Source organism: Toxorhynchites rutilus, chromosome 1 (genome assembly GCF_029784135.1).
Source record: "Toxorhynchites rutilus septentrionalis strain SRP chromosome 1, ASM2978413v1, whole genome shotgun sequence".
NCBI classification, from domain to species: domain Eukaryota; kingdom Metazoa; phylum Arthropoda; class Insecta; order Diptera; family Culicidae; genus Toxorhynchites; species Toxorhynchites rutilus.
Window position 1 is genome coordinate 159042585 of NC_073744.1, and position 21636 is coordinate 159064220.

The 21636-nt window shown below is 38.2% G+C and overlaps 1 protein-coding gene across 11 annotated transcripts in view; it reads left to right on the top strand.

The window, feature by feature from the left end:
- LOC129775285 (histone deacetylase 4) overlaps nt 1–21636 on the top strand; it is a 138777-nt gene that overhangs the window by 91626 nt on the left and 25515 nt on the right. For all 11 annotated transcript variants that reach the window (XM_055780640.1, XM_055780723.1, XM_055779876.1 and 8 more), the window contains one exon: nt 15007–15137. In XM_055780640.1, coding sequence (XP_055636615.1) covers nt 15007–15137 — 131 coding nt within the window. The remainder of the gene's footprint in view (nt 1–15006; nt 15138–21636) is intronic.

The following is a 21636-nucleotide window of genomic DNA, read 5'->3' on the forward strand; positions in this document are numbered from 1 at the left end:
ACTTATAAATTTAGCCGTCCATATTAAAAACAGCAGCGCGTATTTTCCATCAACTGGGGATATCAATTGAAAAACAAACCTACAAAAAAAAATCTAAGATCGAAAAAATCGGAAAAAGAGATCGATTTTCGCGATTTTTTCGAGTACAAAAAATCGATCCAAAAATCGAAAATCGGAATGAAAAAGATCGATATTCTAAAAATCGATCCAAAAATCGCTCTCGGTTCCCAAATACTATACTCACAACCCAGTAAAGATGCAGAAATGATGTGGTGCGAAAATTCAGAAGCACTCTTCATCAGACGACATGAAAATCCACGCGACGCCTCTACCGAACAAAATTACATCCCTGTGTGCGATATTTTCGATATCTTCCATTCATCCTTTCTATCGAGCAAAACAACTGTGTTTGACATCAGCATTAATAACGCTGCGCTGTTTCTGCCGAATGCTAGCGGATTTTGGTAATTCTCAAATAGTACCATAATAATTGTAAAGTTCTAAAACCCAGTTAAATAACCTCCCGCTGAGAGGAAGGGAACTTCAATTGCGAGACGGGCCAAAGCATCGCTATCCACAGAGATGCTCGGTTCAATGCAGTTCAAGCAAGCTGAAGCTGGACTGGCGTTTGGTCGCATGAGGGGGCGAACGGTATCGGACGAAGAAATTTATTATGCTGCTACCAAACAATAACATCCAGAAGAAAGAAGGCGCATGAGATGATGACGGGAGAGTAGCGAAAATGATAATAAAAAGCAAAAACAGATGATAGTTGCGGGCGCGCGCAGTGTGTATGCATGAATAACGGCAGCGGGTGTATGACAGCGCGATAACGATGAGGACAAACAGAAAGAAAGATGGTGAGAGACAGAGAGGGGCGCAGTTTCCGCCTGAAGAATTTCCTCGAATCTCCCGATGGCGATGGTAATGATTCTTCTATAGAGCAGGAAGGCTCTCCCTTTCCTCTCTTATCATCATCACACCATAATGTTGGTGGTGGGGCTTCTCGTGCTTGTTTTCTTTTTTCTGCACTCGCTCGGTTTCTCGGCGTAACCATGGCGGCGCCTACTATCTCGGCAACCGAAAAGGTCACTTTGTGGTGTTCTGCACACAAAGAGCAGTGCCCAGAGTCGTGTTTATTATACAGCAGCAATGGCTACTGCCTTTAATTTCGCAGAAATTCAAAAAAGAAGTTGCACGCCAGACTCTTGCGATTTTGGGTCGTCGCGCGATTTCGCACGAGAGATCTGTGGAGGTTTGATATTTCCGGGCGAGAAACGCAAGAGTGAATAACTGTGGTGTGGTGTCATTCACTTCTTATCACTCCCCAGCGGCATGATTCAGTTAGGAAAGGAATCAATAAAACCACACTTTGATGGACTAATCAAAAACGTCTCGGCGATGTCGGCTCGCGCTTCTTGAATTACTATTCTCTGGGGTAGGCATGCAATACTTACATATATCTCACACAAACACAGCCTCGACCTGATATGGAATGGTCCAATCGGGCTTACGCTTGTGCTGACGTAAATCGGTCACCACTTTTTCGTGCAATAATAACAATCGCTAAGCTAGTCGCGCCCCGGTGAGATCCGGTTTTGCTTGTTCCAAATGCAGCAGCATTCGGTGACTTGTATCAGGCGCTTTCGATTTGGGCCGCTACATACGTTCGTTGGTAAGACCACTCGTGCGTTGCTCTTGTTTCCAGATGAAGATCTCTGCGACTTCGCGCTCACTCCCCAAGCATTTTCCTTTCTGGACATTTCATTACCTGGTTGATTTTGACTTGTATGTGCAGTTTTGGTTTGTAAATACGAGGAGAGAAAAGTTCTGAGTGCCAAAAATGGATTAAGTTCTTCTTGTTAGCGTGTAAGTGGATGAGTGTAAATATGGAATTATTTATACAGGAATTCACATTAAATTCAATTCTTTTGATCTTGTTGGTGGTCCTGACTAAAAAATGAGGCGCCTTGATTTTGCGTCCGTGTTCGGGAACACATATTTCGTTCACCAAAAATGCACCCGAGTAAAAAGTGCTCAGCTGGCATGGATCTGATGATGATTTGCCCAAGGCGCTTTGATCTTACGCACGTGTTCGGGAACACATTCCTTTCATCAAAAATGTAAGCGAGTAAAAAGTACTCAGCTTGCATGTATCTGCTATGACGATTTCCCCGGGCGCTTCGATTTTACGTCCGTGTCCGGGAACTCATTCCATTCACCACAAAAACTAGCATCGTCAATGAGTTAAATTTTTATGATGTCAAAAGCTTTTTAGAACTATTGAAACAAGTCTCTGCGTCAATAAGTAACAAGCATATAACGCGTAGACACATCTTTCGAATTGAGTGGTTATCATACCGCGTAACGCTCTCGTTCTCGAAACTTTGAACTAGATACCCTAGCATAAAAATGAATGACATAGTCCTACGTCAAAAATCGAAAAGATTCTTAATCTGTTAATGAATTATATTATTACATTTTAACAAAAGCCATTGGTGTAATTTGATTATTGGTTATTGGTGAAATCCCAATCTTCAAAAAAATTTTTTTTCGTTTTTTCGTTTTCCGGGAAAAATTAAAAAATTTGAAAAATGGCAAAAAAGCATTGGACAAAACCTACATTTTTGTTCCTGTAAGAGGTTTAATCTAATGATTTTTTTTCTACATCATAATGGGTGATCTTTTATCAAAGTAATACTGTAGAAAAGTTAACATATTTTTAAACTTCGTTTTGTTTTTTTGTTATGTGTTATGTTTTTTTTATCTGTATTATAGTGATTTTCAACTCATTTGGCTGGTTCGTCACTTTTTACTTCCATTTTTGGAAGAATGTCGGGAGTGAGAATTGAACTCGTGACTTTTAGCGTGAGAGGCATGGATGTTACCACTACGCCAGATCGCCTCCCATTTATGTGTTATGTGAGGTTATGTACTTTTCGCAAATAGTTGCTTTAAACCGAATTTATTACCCAATAAAGTTATACAAAATTGATTGAAATTGACAGTAAGTGGTAGCTAATAGACTAAGCTATCATTTGAAGCCAAAACCTTACCATATTGTTGCTTCCCAAAGCCATGGAAAATTATCAAACTTGAAGATGCTGATATGATTTGAACGTCGGAAAGCCAAAAAAAGAAGATTTTAGTCTAAATGGTGGCTGGGGGTCTTCGTAGCCTAATTGGTTGCGTGTCCGCTACTAAGCGAACAATCAGGAGCTTATAAAGGGCCCTCAACTGACCGTTTTTGTGTGTTATTCTAGCTACTACGTCCTCGCATCAATCATCATGTGATGGTGATCCCAGCCTCTCATTCCACATACAATCGATCTACTGCATCGGTACTTGGTTCTATTTATAAACACAACAATGGAAGTCTCATATAAACAGTCCCGCTGTGTCCAACTGTGAACATTCGAACAATAGGAATATTCTTACGCTGAAAAATGTTATGTATCAATAGAAGAGGAATACTCTAACGCCTAAACGGCTACTGTGTAATATACAACATAAGAAAAATGTATACGATAATTTCGGCTCTGTTACAGTTGAATTACTGAGTCTAATAATAAAAATAAACAGATGGGATAAAAAAGGTGGCTGTTTGAAAAGTTAAATTGTGTTTTAGCAGGTTTTTTTAAACGATTTAATTTTTGTTTGAAAGGTAGAAGAAATCAAATATAATTTTGCATTGGTTCATGCGACAGAGGGTTGAAGAAAGATTGTATCCATATAAATTTGAAATAAATCGGTTTAGTAGAACTTGAAATATTTATTTGTTTTTTAGCTGATCCGGCAATCTTCGTCCCGCCCAAAATGATTTTTTTATCCATACTTTCAAACATACACGTTTTCTTACTAAGCGAACGTTCATGGATCCAATCGCAGAATTATTCATTGATTAATCTTCTGATTACCCCTTTACAATTTCTTTCTACTATAAATTTCCTCCTACTTCTACCAAATCTCATTAAAATATAAAGGGCCTTGCCGGGTAAGGGAGTAAAAACTGCCCCCAAACCAAATCACTAGCTGTATGGCAAATATTGTAAAGGATATTAAATAAGAAATTTTGGCGGTTTATTTGAACCCCTATGTGGTTTGACGTAGGATCTATAGTGACGTAGGATCTATAGTTGCGACAAAATCGCTGAATTAGCCGAGAAAGATCGGCATAGTAGCAGCCGTAGCATCGGCCAAGAGCTGGGGATAAGTCATCAAACCGTTATTAACCATTAAATCCAAAAAAAAAATTTTTTTGGGATTTAGAGATTCAGTACTACTCTAATTCATATTTAAATGTGCTCTTACGGCTTTTCTAGATTGATAAATATCTTCAAACTGTTTTTTTTTTCAAATATCTAATAATGAAAATAAAATTTAAAAGAATACACAGTACAAAAAAATGTTATAGATTTTCTGGCATTTCGAAATTTTGAAAAAAAAAATATAACTTTGAGACCCACTCCTGCTCAAATTTTTATTTAAATGCGTTCGTATGTGTCTTTTTTCTACATGTGGCGTAATTTTTCCTGTATTTTTAGGAGCATTGTGTGACACAAAAATAATTTTCTTCATCGTCTGCATTATTTTTATTTTTTTGAAATCGATTATTTTATTGTATTCGTGGTTTTCAATTAAAAGATTAAAATTTTAAAAAAACAGATTTGTGGTCTCAAAGTTATAATTTTTTTTTTCAAAATTTCGAAATGCCTGAAAATCTATAACATTTTTTAGTACTGTGTATTATTTTATTTAATTACTTTATTTTTATTATTAGATATTTGAAAAAAACAGCTTGAAGATATTTATCAATCTAGAAAAGCCGTAAGAGCACATTTAAATATAAATTAGAGTAGTACTGAATCTCTAAATCCAAAAAAAAATTTCAAAATTTAAATATTTTTTTTAGTACTAAAATTTATGATGAAATATTTTTTTGATAATTTTTCTTGATACACCGTGGTAAGATGCACATTCAGTATTTTTTTCAAGTTTTTATCTCGGATCTATTGAGGATGGCGTGAAATAAACGAAAAAGTACGTTTTTCACTATAGATCCTACGTCAAACCACATAGGGGTTCAAATAAACCGCCAAAATTTCTTATTTAATATCCTTTACAATATTTGCCATACAGCTAGTGATTTGGTTTGGGGGCACTTTTTACTCCCTTACCTAACCACTTTTTGGATATATAAAAACAATATTTTTTGATACCGCGCAACACTGAAAAAAATCACACATATCTAGAAAAGCCGTAGAAACCCATTAAAATATGAATTAGAGTAGTACTGAATCTCTAAATCCCAAAAAAAAAATTCAAAATTTCAATATTTTTTTTAGTACTAAAATTTTTGATGAAATTTATTTTTTGATATTTGACAAAACATTCGATTTCGAATTTTCTGTTGCCGTTCTGCCTTATACAATTTGTGGATTATTTTTGGGGATGTTGGAGATGCAATTTTACTAAGAAATACAGGAATCTACTTGAGTATTCGGTAAGTTATTTAAATTGACAGCACTTGGTGTAGTCCTACGTCTTCCGGGTAGGTCCCCGATATTACCCCCTCGTCTTTTTCTATTCGAAAGAATGATTCTTTCCTCGTTGATGTACTCGTTGTGTTGGGAGACTGTATGTTAGGGCGCCATTGAATGTATGGGAAAAAATCGATCCTAAAATTTCAAAAAATTACCCTATGCAAAATGTTGACCACCTCGGAAAAACACCCTATGCAAAATTTCAGCTCAATCAGACTCAAGAGAGAGTGGCGCTACGTGGTCAAAGTTTGAGTTCATTGAAAATCGAAGAATCACCCAAGGGGGAAGTAAAGGAAATCGGGGTTTTCGAAAAAAAATTGATACCAAATCTTAAAATTGCAAAATTGCATAATGTGGGATTAAATCCACAAATTATTTACCCACAAATCATTCCTTTGCCTTACACTTGAAAAAATAGTTTTACGGCATCATAACCAAATCTTTATATATACAAATTCTATTCCCCCGTACGTTTAAAACACCATCACAGCAAAACGGCTGATCAGATCTGCGTCATTTATATATCGTTGAGTTTGTCTTCACCCAAATTAGAATAATAGAATACTTTGTAAAATAGTTGAGATGATTAGAAAAATTGACAAAATTGACTACGCATATCTTAACATAAAAACAAGGATATAAAAAGGGAAAATTCAGAAATAAGAGGTCCGCATGTGTATGTTTCGCATTAAAATAATTTGAACCAATTTCACACATCAGAACGATAACATATAAACTCTCTTGAAATTTATTCGTTATTTGTGTCCACCAAAATATTCTCTAGAAATAAATTATATGGCAGAACATCGTTTGCTGGGTCAGCTAGTGCATTAAAAGGAAGCGTGATTATCGCCTACTTTTACATATGAAAATTACGTTTTTTGGTTAGGTAAACGCGCCATACACTCGTCTGATGTCTGAAGTGCATGTAGGGGAACCGTGGGTAAGACGGACAGCGGGGGTATAAAGGACAGGTGTTTGATTTGTATAGTAGCACTAGCTGACACGGAAAAAGTTCGTCCCGCTCAAAATTTGTTTTTTGTAATCAATACCTTCAAACATTCACGGTTTCTTACTAATCGCAAGTTCATGAGTCCAATAGCAGAACTGTTCATTGATTGATCTTCTAATCGACCCCGTTGAATTTACCCTTTAATAAAAATTCCTAGTACTTCTACCAAAACTCATCATTATAATATTAGATTATTTTCAGACACAATTCTCGTTCAAGTTTTTTCAACCACTTGCAAATAACATGTTTGCTCCGTTCCATGGAATAAATGTTTGATACAGAAAATATGATAGAACAAAGACAGACCCCTTCCCTCTTCTCCCCTTAGAGAGGGGGGAGGAGTGTCTATTCACCATAGAAACGTTTCGTACCCCCTAAAATCTTCACATGCCAAATTTGGCTCCATTTGCTTGATTAGTTTTCGAGTTATGCAGAAATTTGTTTTTCATTTGTATGACAGCCCACCCTAAGAGAGGGAGGAGAATTTTTAGTTTCCAAAGATATAATTGAAGTTCTTCTTAACATGTCCGTTTTATCCACACCTCTCCTACATACGGTTTTTCAGTACAAAACTTGAAACAAATTCATTGTTGTAAACTCAGTTTTAATTTTCAAAATCATAAACAAATTGATCCACAATAGTAGATGTGTACTCCAGACGGTATTATCTTTAAAAATGTCAAACTATGATGTTGAATGATAACAGAACTGTGATCCACTCGTACACCTGGGTCCTATTGTTGACCTTTAACTTGGATATTGTTTCGGAAAAAAATGCCCGCTTCCATTGAATTGGGCGTTTCTCGAAAGTATATCATCCCTTCTAGGAAATCCGAGAGGGGCGGTTTGAAACATTGGTTGAGCGTTCCAGCCAGCAGGCAACAGAACACGGCGCGTGGAGCATCTTTTGACATTTCCATTCTGGCTGCAGCAAACACATCACCATATCACCATCTACTGCTACCCCATCGAAAAAAAGTGGTTTATTTTTAGAATCGCCAAAGACCCACCCTCTTTCCCGCCTCACAGCAAATATTAACTCACAGACAGCAGGGGAGTATAACAAGCAACCAGAACCACCCAACCCCACTTTGCGTGATGGAAGAGAAAAGCTATAGGAAAACACGCATAATCGGTCGCTTTTCACCGCCCCCCCGTCCCATCCCAGGAAATAGAAAACATGCGACATGACGGGTAGCTGTAATTTGTCCGAAAAATGATACATATGTAGCTCTCTCTCCAGCACTTGCTTTAGCTGTTGCCACACAGTGTTTGGGGTAATTCCATGCTGATTCAGTGGAAAGGGGTGGTGGGTTTGCTGCTATTTTTAGCCCAATCGATAATGATATTATTCTCCCGAGTCTGTGGGGCTGTGGGTGCGTTTTGTGTTGATGGAGTTTCAAGTGTAAAGTGTCAAGTATTGTGGTGGTCGTCGGCGTTGTCGTTTGGTGTGCGTGTTGTGGTCGGTACCTACCATGCGGGTTCAAAAACAAAGCGCGCAGTTTGACACGCACACATCTGTGCAAACGGCGGAACCACGGTGAACCATAAGTGGCCAAAAATCAACACCTCAGCGTCTTTGTTAAATTTGTTTGACTTCAACCCGGCATCGTTTCACCCATAATCCACTGCGCTCGCAGTGGAGCTAAGTTCGTCGCAAGGAGACGCTGCTTGTGGTAGGACCAATCCTAGTCTCGTTAACGCAACGAAGGAAACTTTGTCATTTACTCATACCATCATAAGCGATTTTTGTTTCCTTTTCACCGCACCACGTTGGAATGTATACAGAACGAAGTGATGAGTTTACGGTGGAATAAGATAACTTTTTTACGTCTTTCTCCCAATTACAACAACTATTGTCGAGAATAATTTTGTTGGTCAAGTCATCACGTGTGTGTGTGTGTGTGCGTTCTTGTTTTGCAGAAACGTAATAAGTGTCATTTGCTTGTTTAGTGTTGTCCGACTTTTCAAATTAATCATTCATCATCATATCTTCTGGTCTTCTGTCAAAATTGTGAATAAAAACATAAATGTGATCTGTAAAGAATAGTTCGATGAAAATTTTCGTCTGCAGAAATTAAGGTTCTTTTTGTTAACGCGTAATTTTTCGGGTATTTTTAATTACGTGCATGTCCACTTTCCTTCTATTTCATTGAATCAGCGATAAGTTTTCTCATTTTTATCCCGGGAGTATTGATGTCAAAAAAACACTAATCAAGTGATTTGCGCTTGACATTTCCGAGGAGGAATCGATTTCTCCTTTGAGCGTTTATAATTCTCTTCCGGCTCAATGAATTGTTATGATAATCACTTTATTCGAAAGATAAAATGTATAAGAATTATATGTTTGTTACGGTAGTCCTACATCCATCTAGCGGTTCTATCACAGATATTACCCACTTCTAGTTTTTTAGAATCCAAAATTAATATCAACCTTTCGAACAAGCCTGAATTTTGCAACACATTATCTCTGGTGTCATTATAAAACTGCCTATTCCATGATCTTGAAAATCCAAGATGGCGGGCACTACAAAATGGTGGAATACACATTTCCTCAGAACCGCTTCAATATGGGTATCGAATAAAAGGGCTTAACCAGTAGAACACAGTTATTTATGAAAAATGTAAATCCAAGATGACGGCCGCTACAAAATGGCGGATTACACATTTTCTCAGAACCCCATCAATATGTATATCAAATGAAAGGGATTGACCAGGAGAACACAGTTATTTATGAAAAATGCAAATCCAAAATGGCCGCCACCGCAAATTGGCGCCATATATATATATTTTTTTTAAAAACCTCATCAATATAGGTATCAAAAGAAAGTTCTCGACTAGTAGAACATAGTAGATAATGAAAAATCCAATTCCAAGATGGCCGCAGTCCCCAAACAACTAATTACTTTTTGAATGGTTTCATTCACCTTGACCTGTTTGTATGTATGTTTGAGTGTGTTGTAGGGTTGTAGGGAGAGAAAAGAACACGAATCATAATAAATAACATACATTCAAAAAGGTTGCGCCACTAAATGGTCGACTATCTATTTTTTGCAATCTCCTCAATATCGGTATCAAATGAAATGATTTAACTAATGGAATACAGTAGACCATGAAAATATTCCGAAGACAATTAGGTAAACAAAAAACCTTGGATTTCCATTATCCACAGTTAGTTGTTTCATCGTATACCCCACGATTTTATTTTAGTCCCATCATTGCCCTAGATTAACGGAACGGATCTGATAACTACTAATTGCTACTTGTCCAATTATTTTCTAGCCTTCAGCACATTTAACACATTAACGCACAAGCACATTAACGTTTAACTTAAAAAGTTTTTTTTACTTTTTTTATTTTCTAGTTTTTATTAAATTATGTGTTTCATTAGTATACTTCTCTACATTAAAACCATTAAAAAAATTTTTTTTTTTTATTTCTTACCTAACTTTGTTCTGAATATTTTGATGATATACTGTATTCTACTAGTCAAATCATTTCAATTGATACCCATATCTGAGAAAAGATTAAATCCGCCATTTTGTAGTGGCCGCCATCTTGGAGTTGCAAATTTTCCCTTCTGCTTTGCTTCTGTGCGTCTATCCATTTCCTGCAGGACTACAAAGTTGACGGAATGCAGAACAATCTCTAAAAATTGTATGCATCTTTGGACCATGATCAATTTCTGAGGTTATTGCGTGATTGAAGTTTATTACATTTTCAAAGACCATTTGTTCATTTGATCGATTGCACCTCAGAACTCTATAGACCTGTTGAGGCATGTTTTGTTGTTTATTCTTTTGTTCTTGTTCATGTTTTTATTGAAATCTGAAGATCAACTATGCATGGAACAAGTCGTTTATTGCCTGTTATTGACGGCTTGGTTTAGGAGTCATAGGAAAGTACAGAAGAAAGACGGGTAGGTAGTGTCGGGGACATGACCGGAGAGACGTAGGACTACACCAAGGGCTGGCAGTTCAAATATTTGATTGAATAACCGAGTAGTTTTCCGATATGTCTCAGCTGAATTACATCTCCGACGCCCCCCGAAAACATTATTCAAAAAGAAATAATTCACAAATTATACTATAGATGCTTCATAGTATAATTTGTGAATTATCACAGAATGGCAGAATTTTCAGGATACAATGAAAATTCAAATCTTAAACGATTGCTACCTCTGCTGACGATATTGGAGCTATTGTAATTCTCTCGCTCTTTCTGGTCTGTGGTGCTTCCCGGTTAAAATTTCTTAAATGATCGTATCGGAACGGAGCGAGTGAAATTTAATCGAATTGACTTGCCATAGAATCACACAGAGGTGGAGCTTGCGATGCAATGTTTCGCTTCTCTTCATGCTTCCACTATATTGAGAAAATTCGTCGTAGTAATAGTTATACAGTTATACAATTATTCTATTGTCAAGTTAAAAAAAAGGATTTCATTTATCGTGATAGAAACATAGAAATATTTTTAATCAATTTATGCAAACATCTTCAAAAGAGAGATGTCTCTGATAGTATTAAACTCGAGCTTCCACTTGCTGCATTTACGGCTCCCACACGCTTCCGGAACGCATGGCAAGTCCCAACAATGTAGCCTGGATCCATTCCTCTCCAGGTGGTCAGTTTAAAACAGGCCTTGGCCTTCAATACGCCAAATATGCGGATTAAGTTCGGGGCTGGATGGTGGCCACATATTCTTCCCCAAAACGGAAGATGTTTCTGCATCCACTTCTGAGTGCGGTTCAAGACTTGGCATTAAGCCCTATTTTGTTGAAATACAACATTTGGCTTAGGGTTATACTACTTTTTGATCCACGGAAGAATATACTCACTTAGGATCCCGATGTAGACCTCCGTGTTTACTTTATCACCTGGAATGAGAACCGGGTTCATTTTTTTGCCATCGGAAGTCACCAATCCAAACACCATAACGCTAGCAGAATGCTTGGTTAGGTTTTTATGTTCGTCGATCACGCCGGCACTGGGAGAGAACTAATATAGCGATCGGTTATGGGATTTGATACGGGACAGTAAGCATGCTTTCGTCGGTGAACAGGATTACCGGATTTATTCACTTGAGGAAGTACAAGATTTCCTTACATCGCTCGACTTGTATCTCCCGGATGCGGTTGTTAATCATGTGTGTCCCACAATCTTCCTCCACGATCTTCCGTGCAACAAAATCGCTGATCCTGTGTCCATTCGTCATTTTCGAACGCACTGGTTTCGTCCGAATTTTCCTTTTGATTGCAGCGATAACCCTCGGATGACCTGTGGCCACCTTCGCGTATAGTTGTCCTTTTTTTTTTTTCGCCCTAAGGCCCTTTTCGAGGTCCACCGGGACACTGCCACGGTGATTGAAATGTCTTTTTGCGTTATTTGCGCGTGGGACAAATCACGAATACGCTGCCACTTCCTCATGGTGCAACTGTCAAATTAAACGGTCTCTTTTATTCGCAGCCTATTATGATATGAATGGTAGCTTATAGCATCTGCCGTACATATGTGGCCGCAATCCAGCATCCATCCGTGTGAAATGAGATAATGCCGTCCGAAATTATCCGATGTAAAGAAGATACAGCTTACGCAAGGATGTTTTGGGTTTTGTTAGAAGATGGATTTCGATGGCGAACTTGAAGAGTGGAGCTGATCGCCAATTTCGATATTTACGTTTTTATCAACGCTCAGCTTCGATTCATCCGAAAGGGCAATTGAGCGAGCGAGGAAAGTTAACATCGCCATAAAGACGCTATTGGGAACTCCTTGTAATCAACAATTAAATTTGATGAGTTTTAACTATTTAGTAACAATCTTTACACGCAATATGAGAATGGCAATACATTTCAATCTAGGATAAGTTATTCCTTTAGGCTTAAGGATTTGAATATTTAACAAAATTAAAATACTCAAGGCTGGTCTGCCCGAGAAAAGTCATGCTCTGTTTTTTAGGTAGAATTGGAAAGAAATTCTGTATTATGAGAAAGCGACCAGTCGGTAATTTCCCACGAGTACTTCTGGCAACTGGACGAAGTGAAGAGAGCGATCCAGGGCAATCGGCCATAATTCTAGACAATGCAAGAGCCCATGTCCCTTTGCCAACTTGGCAGAAAAAAATTGAATTTTGACCAAAATTTGCTAATCTATCGTCCGTACCCTCCAGATAGCTCTTTGGACGGTAAAATATTTTTTTAGATTTTTTAGGTTTTACAATGTTCAATGGGTGTTTACATCCCTCGTTTGCGGTATATTATTCAAAAAGCCGAAATATTTCCAAGAAATATATCTTCCACATTTTGACCGAACATTCCATGCTCGATTCCACGTGAATTTACTGTTGGTCGAAAGCTCAGCAGAATGCAACGTTCGAAGAACATCATCATGGAGTCAACAAGATCTGAAACAACGTTGTAGCTGTTGATCGGTTGAACCGTTTGGATCGATACGTCAAACGCGCTGTCACCTTGAAGGACATAATTCGATTCGTTCATTCTAACAATTTGTTTGCAATTAGCGCGCGCTCGTAGTGCATACACCCGGAAAATGACCCAAAATTGATAACTCACGAAACGGTTTTCAGTATTGACTGCTGCTCCCGACGCCGCTGCGATGCGCTGTTTATAGAACGCGGTAGTGTGTGATTTGCTGCTTTCCTTTCGAGAGATACGACGATGCACCCTCTCGCAACCATACTTATTCTACAGCATTCGAATCACTTTCGGGATCAGGCGTTGAAATCGGATGCTATTTTCGTCGAAACCTGAACGATTTATTTATACTTGGGAGTGGCTATATTTAGACGACCTGTGAAAGATGCGCGCGGTGTGTGAGCGAGAGCATAGTGGAACGAAGCAAAAAAAATGTAATACTGCGTGACGTACAGATGTGATTTGAGACGCACAAGAGCAAAGAGCTAAACACGCAGATTTGGTGGATGGTCGTAAATTTAGAACATCGCCACCAGCAACGGAGCGGCGGCCCCAGTAGCGACGAATTGTCGGCACAGTTTGATCGAATGGAGAAATGGGAGGCGGCGTGGATTTTGTTCTTAAACGCTTGGCAAGATACCGCACTGCGTCAACAGATTGGTAATTTATGGTGCAGATTGTGGACCATCGCTTTTGATCGCTTTTCCCATGGTTTTCATTTTAGTCGAGACCCAAACTTCATTTTCCAGTGAAAGAGAGCATACTCACACGAGAACTGTCTTGAGACACTTGACTCACGCGGGACCCCATATGACACACAAAAGCAAATACAACAAGTGTACACAAGTCAAGAAACCCGAAGCTCCCCTTTCGGAACTACGACGTCGAATGGGTGCGCGATTTTCCCATGGGGTTAAATTTAGAACCATGTCTGTGTTCTCCCGGGTTCGTCCCGTCGCCGCACCCCGCCACCAGGCTTGCTAATCTGACTTTTGAACTTTTTCATTTCTTGTGCGCCCTTTTCATCGCCACTTGATCAATTATTCCACATTGCGTCGTCAACTTCATGCCGGGGATTTGGGCCGGGTTTTTACGACGCCACGATGACACATTCCTTTGTCGTTGCCGTTTCATCACACACACACACAGTTTATTTCGGTGGCATCAGTTCCTAGTAAAAGTAGTCTCGAGTCTCTCTCTCACCCTCAATGCCATTCGAGAAACCGGAAAGTCAAACAAAACCGTGCAGTCTATAATTAGATTTTTTCCATTTCATGAAACCCGCCATGTGCCTCACGGCTGCGCTCCTACTTCTGTGCTGCCGCTGGTTTCAATTATCGATGACTATTGATGGTGTTTGATAACGACGGCAGGCGCTTTACAAATTGTGGCGGACCTCTTATCAGCAACAGTCCGGTGAATCGACCGACGCGCTGTCGCTGTTGTTCTGATCTCTATTTTTAGCCGTATTTTTCCTACCAATCTATATTTACATCGCTCCATGGCGAAGCATTGCGAGCGGCAAACAACAACGTTGACAGCTAGTTATGAAAACAAAAATCCAACCGACGTCGAAGAATGATTACGGAGACTTTCGCTCTGATGCTCGTTTGTTTGAGCGAGAGCCGGCATAGGGTGTTGTCAAGCAAAAGCAGCCTTACATAGCTGAAATATGTCCCAAAGTAGTCGAGTACCTACACTACCTGCTCCGGCTTCTGAAGAGAGAAGTTGAGTTGATGGTTCGGTAATTGGAACAAGTGTGCGGTAATCAATCTGTAGGCGCGTGACTGCGTCTCTGCTAAAAATAGACGGTGACGATTTGGTTACCCTTCTGGGTTAAGTAGTCATGATTCCCTTACCCCTACAGCTCTATATTCGTAATATCAACAACAAACAAGTCATTGGCAACAATAATCAGCCCCTTGTGCAATATATATGAGCAGACAAAACAAACGTTTTTTTTTGTGTTGTGAGTTCACCTTGATAATTTTTTCTTGCACTTTTGTGTTTTCTTTTCGCAGAAATGGCGCGCGACTCAACAATGGGACGCGACCGGGTGCTGGTGATGCCAAGTACCGGTATCGCACTGGACACACCTTCCACATCACAAACAACGGCTGGACCGACAGACATCAATCAGCAGATACTGGAGGTAGGTGCTTTAATTCTTGATATTCTCTGGATTGAGCAAATCTATCAATCATTGGGCGGTTTTGATTGTTCCTTGTAGATATTTATGCCTGCAACAGAGCCAGTTCGCTTTGTTTTTGTTTTTATAATACTGGTTTCTTGATATGTTTGAAAATAAATATTATCTATAAGATAAATCGTCCTGCCCAAACCTTTGTAGGGGTATGAGGTGGGCCATTATCATCATGTATTATTATTGGAAAAAAAAGTGAAATTAGTGCTCTAAACGCATTTCTTTATTTCAATCCAATGTTTTCTACTTTATTCCAATTCAATGCTTTTCTATATTTGTTCCTCCATTTTTCGTATGGGAGAATTTATATACCAACTATAACGAAAGTGCAGTGAATTTTGGTTGAAAATATAAATTGCTGGTTCAACATAATTTTTCTGGCCATGTGAGCTAAAACAAATTAAAGATAAACATTCGGAATTATGAATTCAATGCTTCTTCTGTACTGAAAATAGATAGATAAAAAAACCCGTTGTGCCCAAACCATCTATATTAAATACAAGCTGACCCGGCAAACTTCGTCCCGCCCAAAATTTGTTTTTTGTTATCAATACCTTCAAACATTCACGTTTTCTTACTATGAGCAAGCTCATGGGTCCAATCGCAGAACTGTTCTCTTCTAATCTGTTGATCTTCTAATCGACCCCGTTGAATTTCCCTTTGGCTATAAAATTCCTAGTATTTCTAACAAAACTCATCATTATAATATCAGATTATTTTCAGACACAATTCTCGTTCAAGATTTATCAACCACTTGCAAATAAATGTTTATTCGTTACATGGAATAAATGGTTTGTACAGAAAATATGACAGAATAAAGACAGTCCTAAATCGGACAATTTTTTCCCCTCGGAAAGGTGGGAGGAGTGTTGAACCACTTTATAAATGTTGCTTGCCCCCTAAAACCTTTATTGCACCCTAGAACCTTTACATGCCAAATTTGGTTTCATTTGCTTGTATAATTCTCGAGTAACGCAGAAATTTTTGTTTCATTTGTATGGCAGTCCACCACCCCCCCCCCCCCCCCCTTTGAGAGGGTGGTGGATAGTCTCGCCATTATAGAAACATTTATTGCCCCCTAAAACCTCCACATGCCTAATTTAGTTTCATTTGCTTGATTATTTCTCGAGTAATGCAGAAATTTGTGTTTAATTTGTATGGCATCCCCCCCCCCTTTGAGAAAAGGGTGGAGAGTCTAACCACCATAGAAACATTTATTGCACCCTAAAACCTCCATATGCCTAATTTGGTTTCATTTGATTGATTAATTCTCGAGTAATGCAGAAATTTGTGTTTCATTTGTAAAGCAGCCCCCCCCCCCTTAGAGAGAGGGGTGGAGAGTCTAACCACCATAGAAACATTTATTGCACCCTAGAACCTTTAAATGCCAAATTTGGTTTCATTTGCTTGATTAATTCTCGATTAATGCAGAAATTTGTGTTTAATTTGTATGGCAGCCCCCCCCCCTTGAGAAAGGAGTGGAGAGTCTAACCACCATAGAAACATTTATTGCACCCTTTAACCTCAAGCTCCCGTATTTCATTAGTATTGGAGGCACCCCCCCCCCAACCCCCCAAGAGAGGGGGGAGGAGTATCTAACCACCATAAAAACATTTATTGCACTCTAAAACCTCCATAAGCCAAATTTCGTTTCATTTGCTTGATTAATTCCCGAGTAATGTAAAAAATTTGTGTTTGATTTGTAGGGCAGTATGTATGGGGTGAGGAGTTTCAAACTATCACGAAAACCTTCCCCGGCCCCAAAAACCCCTACATACCAATTTTCATATTGATCAGTTCAGTAGTTTCCGAGCCCATAAGAATCAGACAGATAGACATACAGACAGAAATCCATTTATATATATATATATATATATATATATATATATATATATATATATATATATATATATATATATATATATATATATATATATATATATATATATAGATTATTCCCCCTTATTCCACGCGGCGAACGAGATGGCTCAAGTCTCAGTGTTCCCGCAGACGAACAACGTGGCTATAGTTTGTCATTTAGGTGAGATTGGAAGTCGTGTTCTCATATGTTATCGACTTGGGTATTGGGTATCAAATAATCACTGAAAAGTATGGTGGCTTCCACAATAAAGCAACTTTGTTATCTCACGTCATTCGCCGCGCGGGATAAAGGCGATTATTTATTAACTATATATAAAAATGGATTTATGTCTGTCTGTCTGTCTGTTTCTTGTGGACTCGGAAACTACTGAACCGATCGACTGAACAACTTGAGAACTAATCACACAAATGGAATCAAACTTAACATATAGAAGATTTAGGGATCGATTGACGCTTCTATGGTAGTTCGACACTCCTCTCCCCTCTCTAAAGGGGGACTTCCATACAAATGAAACACAAATTTCTGCATAACTCGAGAACTAATCAAGCAAATTTAACCAAAATTTGCATATGGAAGTTTTAGGGAGCAATACATGTTTCTATGGTGGTTCGACACACCTACCCCCTCTCTAAGGGCATGGAGGCTGCCATACAAATGAAACACAAACTTCTACATAACTCGAGAACTAATCAAAATAGTACACATAATTCAACCAAACCTGAAAAATCGAAAAAATCAATTCGCATATGTTCTACAATTACATATTATTGACAAGCGTTGTTAGTTCATTTTATGTTTGCGCTAACGAAATTGATCTTCGCTCGAAAGTGGAAATGAATTTCAATGTGATAAAACGCACTCTTATATCTTCTTCTATCTATCTGAATAAAAATGGATCGCCGAATGTGTTGATAAGAGCAAAATTCGAGAAAGGAATTGTCCGATTCAGAGCTGTCTTTATTCTATAATATTTTCTGCATCAAACATTTATTCTATGTAACGGACTGATATTGCACGAAAATTGTGTTTGAAAATAATCTGATATTATAATGTCGAGTTTTGGTAGAAGTACTGAAATTTTATAGTATAAAATAATTTTAAAGGGTAGATTAGAAGATCAATCAATAAACAGTTCTGCGATTGGACCCATGAACGTGCGCTTAGTAAGAAAACGTGGATGTGATAACGAAAAATAAATTTTTGACGGAACGAAGTTTGCCGGGTCAGCTAGTCTATGTAAATAAAAATGATTTGGTGCCCGTTCCTAACGATTTAACTCAAGAACGGAGCAACGGATTTGAACAGTCAGTATCAGAATTGAAGTGTCTTAGTCTGCGTCAGGTTTAAATGCTCAAAAAAACTATGAAAATCATTCGGAAAGATGGAAAATTGGAAAGTCATTTTTTCGGCAAATTTTGCATACCTATATAAATCGATAGATCAGATAGAACAATTTCTAATTTATATCGGTTTTCTTTAATTATTGGTGAAAGAAAAGGTGTTTTTTCCTGATAAACAGAAAGTATATAAATATTACACATGAATTAAAAAATCGCACTCGATTGAAAATTTACAACTTTGCCGAGAATCTAATTTAATTGCTAAGATGAAATCAATCCTAATCTTGAATTCAAAAATTAGCATACATTAAAAAAACATGTTACAGGCAAGCTGAATAAAAGCGTTTAAATATAAGTTACGCGTTACATGCATTTTGCTTGTGAATGACAAAATCGTTTTTAGTTTTCTCCAATCGTTTTCATTATATTCTTCCGTTCCGTCCAACGCAATCTGCTTTCCACATGTATTCAATCCAACTGCACTTTTTTTTATTATTATTATCTGTATTATAGTGATTTTCAACTCATTTGGTTGGTTCGTCACTTGTACTTCCATTTTTTTTTTTTTTTTGAAGAATGTCGGGAGTGAGAATTGAACTTGTGACCTTCAGCGTGAGAGGCATGAATGTTACCACTACGCCAGATCGCCTCCCCCCCAACTGCACATCATACATTCCCAAACAGTTCGTTCGAAATCAATTCGTATAGCTACTGTTTTTTTTAAACACCGAACGTCGTTCAATATTTTTGGGAACAATTGGTAAATTTGGCGTACCGTTCGCGAATGCTTTGCCTATCTCCCAAACTAGCGTTGGCAGAAAAAAAAATTTTTCGTTTACCAAAGGGTCAAAAGCTTTAAAATATTTGTATGTATTGGAGCATCTCTTTCTCTCAGACTGAACGTCAGCTTGGTATTGTACCCAAAAAAAAAAGTCCAAACAATGTCAACGGAGAAGGAACCAAGGTTGGTTGAAATGCAAGAATGTATTATACGACTACGCTATCCACATAGCCATTGGTGCTGTTACATAAATGTGTGATAATATCACACCACATTGTAAAATGAAGTTGAAAGTGTTTTCTAAGAGTAACAAAAACGTAAACCTATATACTTCTCGGTCTGGTCCGTGTATGTGGCAAAGTATGCGAAAAACTTTAACGCATGCTTATTTGCAATGTGTCTCTTGCTTCGCTCGCTCATATCGCTCTTATATTGTTATAGCATATATATTATACAAATGCTATACCAGTGTGGAAGAGTAGCACTGTTATTTTAAAGGTCATTTAATGTAATAAATCGGGAGCCCAAACATGTGCTAAAAATTTATTTTGGGTGTACCATGGAGATCAAAGCCCAAATTGTATGCAGACATGTTGTTTGTTGCTCTTCCCGCTGAGCGCAAGCAGCGAGTAAAACGTAAAACAGATACCTACTTTATACGCTAAATTGTTAACTTGTTTTACTATTTTCACTGTTTTTGTTATAATAAAAAAAATCTGAACGAATATCCTATGTATACATAACAAATATAACACACAGTCTGGCGCATAAGTCACGCAACGCTCTCTGAAGGAAAAACAATAATGATCGCGCTGCAACTATCGAGCGTGTTGGTTTCTAAGCGGTTCAGCTGTCGACTTTGTATCGTTTTTTATTCGAGAATTAAGATGTTGTATCGTGAGACATTTTTTATACGATTATTTTTGTGCAAATCAGTTGCGTGACTTATGTGCCACCCTGTATATAGCAATAACGATTTTGCGTAATTTTGCATTTGATTTTTTTTTTCGTTACATTTTCCCTAGAGTGACCCCCAATATGTAGAAATCAAAGAAGTAGTTCTACGTCAAAAATGCTTTAAAACTCGAGTCATTTAATATCTGGACGCACTGTTTATTTTACTGTAGCGCTCCTAGTGGTTAGATCGGAAATGTTTGGACAGCAGTTTAGTTTGAAATGTTTCATCTTTCTGTGCTGTTACTGTTTCGTTTTGTAGGCTCTAGTTTATATGTATGGACATAATGATAACGTTCCAAAACAAAACTATATATGTAAAGTAGAAAAACATTTTAATACAGCATACAACACACACACATTTTCTTAAAGCTTTAGTGCCTGGAACAAAACCCGTAGATCATAAAAAGATGGAATATAGATGGTTAGGAAGGATTAAAGCTGTCGGAAAAAGTGGAAGAAAACTATAAGCTACTTGGTAGGAGAAATTGTAGAAAGCTTCCATTTCCTGGTTGAGTTCTGTGATAGAAGCACGAATTTGAAAAGTATATAATAGTATTCTTCAGTGTTATAAAAGAATACTTAAAACATTAGTGTGAACAAAGAATTGGTAGAATCAAGTTTGATTTTAAAAAGGACCTGAGAAATAATCAAACCAGGTAAAATACAGCGTAGCTAGTAGCCTTATATTTTCCTACTTGATAAGACCCGTTATTTTAACCACTGGGAAAAAAAACTCCAGCGATCAGCTCGAGCGAGATCTCTTGCTCATAGTATCGAGGATTGAAACTCAGCTTGCTTAAACTGGTCCGCAGCAAAGCAGCAGCCGGCCGGTCATCACTACATTTTACACAATCCACAGCAGCCATTGTAACTAGGTAACAATAAACGATAGAACATATACTTACCTGGTGAAATTTCGTGGAAGCCGACCCTGAGAGCTAATAGCCTCAGACTCGTGCTAGCCACAAGAAAAGAGGCCTTGAGTGCCCAACCTAAACGATCTCCGAGGCTAAGACCAGAGATCAAGGTTTGGAGGGAGGTCCGTCTGACCACCGGAGCAGTAATAGCGCAGAAAAGTTCGTCACGATTCATTTTGTTTCAAATTAATTATATTTTATGAAGGCCGCGAAGTGGAAAATTATTTACGACACCCACTCCGAAAATCCGTCGTCGTCCGGTTGAAAAAATCGAAAATTTGGCTAAATCGACCGTGTGCAGCGCGTTGTTAAACATTTCCGTGAGTGACATACTATCGATCGGCAGGATCATAGCAAGTGGGTAGTGACAATAAGGATCGGAAGCTGCATTTGAAGGTGTTGAGAACGACTAAATAGGACAAACCCAGCACCAAAGCACCGTCAGCAGGATTCGTCTACAACTAAGATTTCGTCATTTCGGCCCAGTAAATAATCAAACAGGATAGTTGCCGATAGAAACATCCGTAAGTCGGAGCACATTAACACGAAGTACTGTTTCGTAAATGACCTT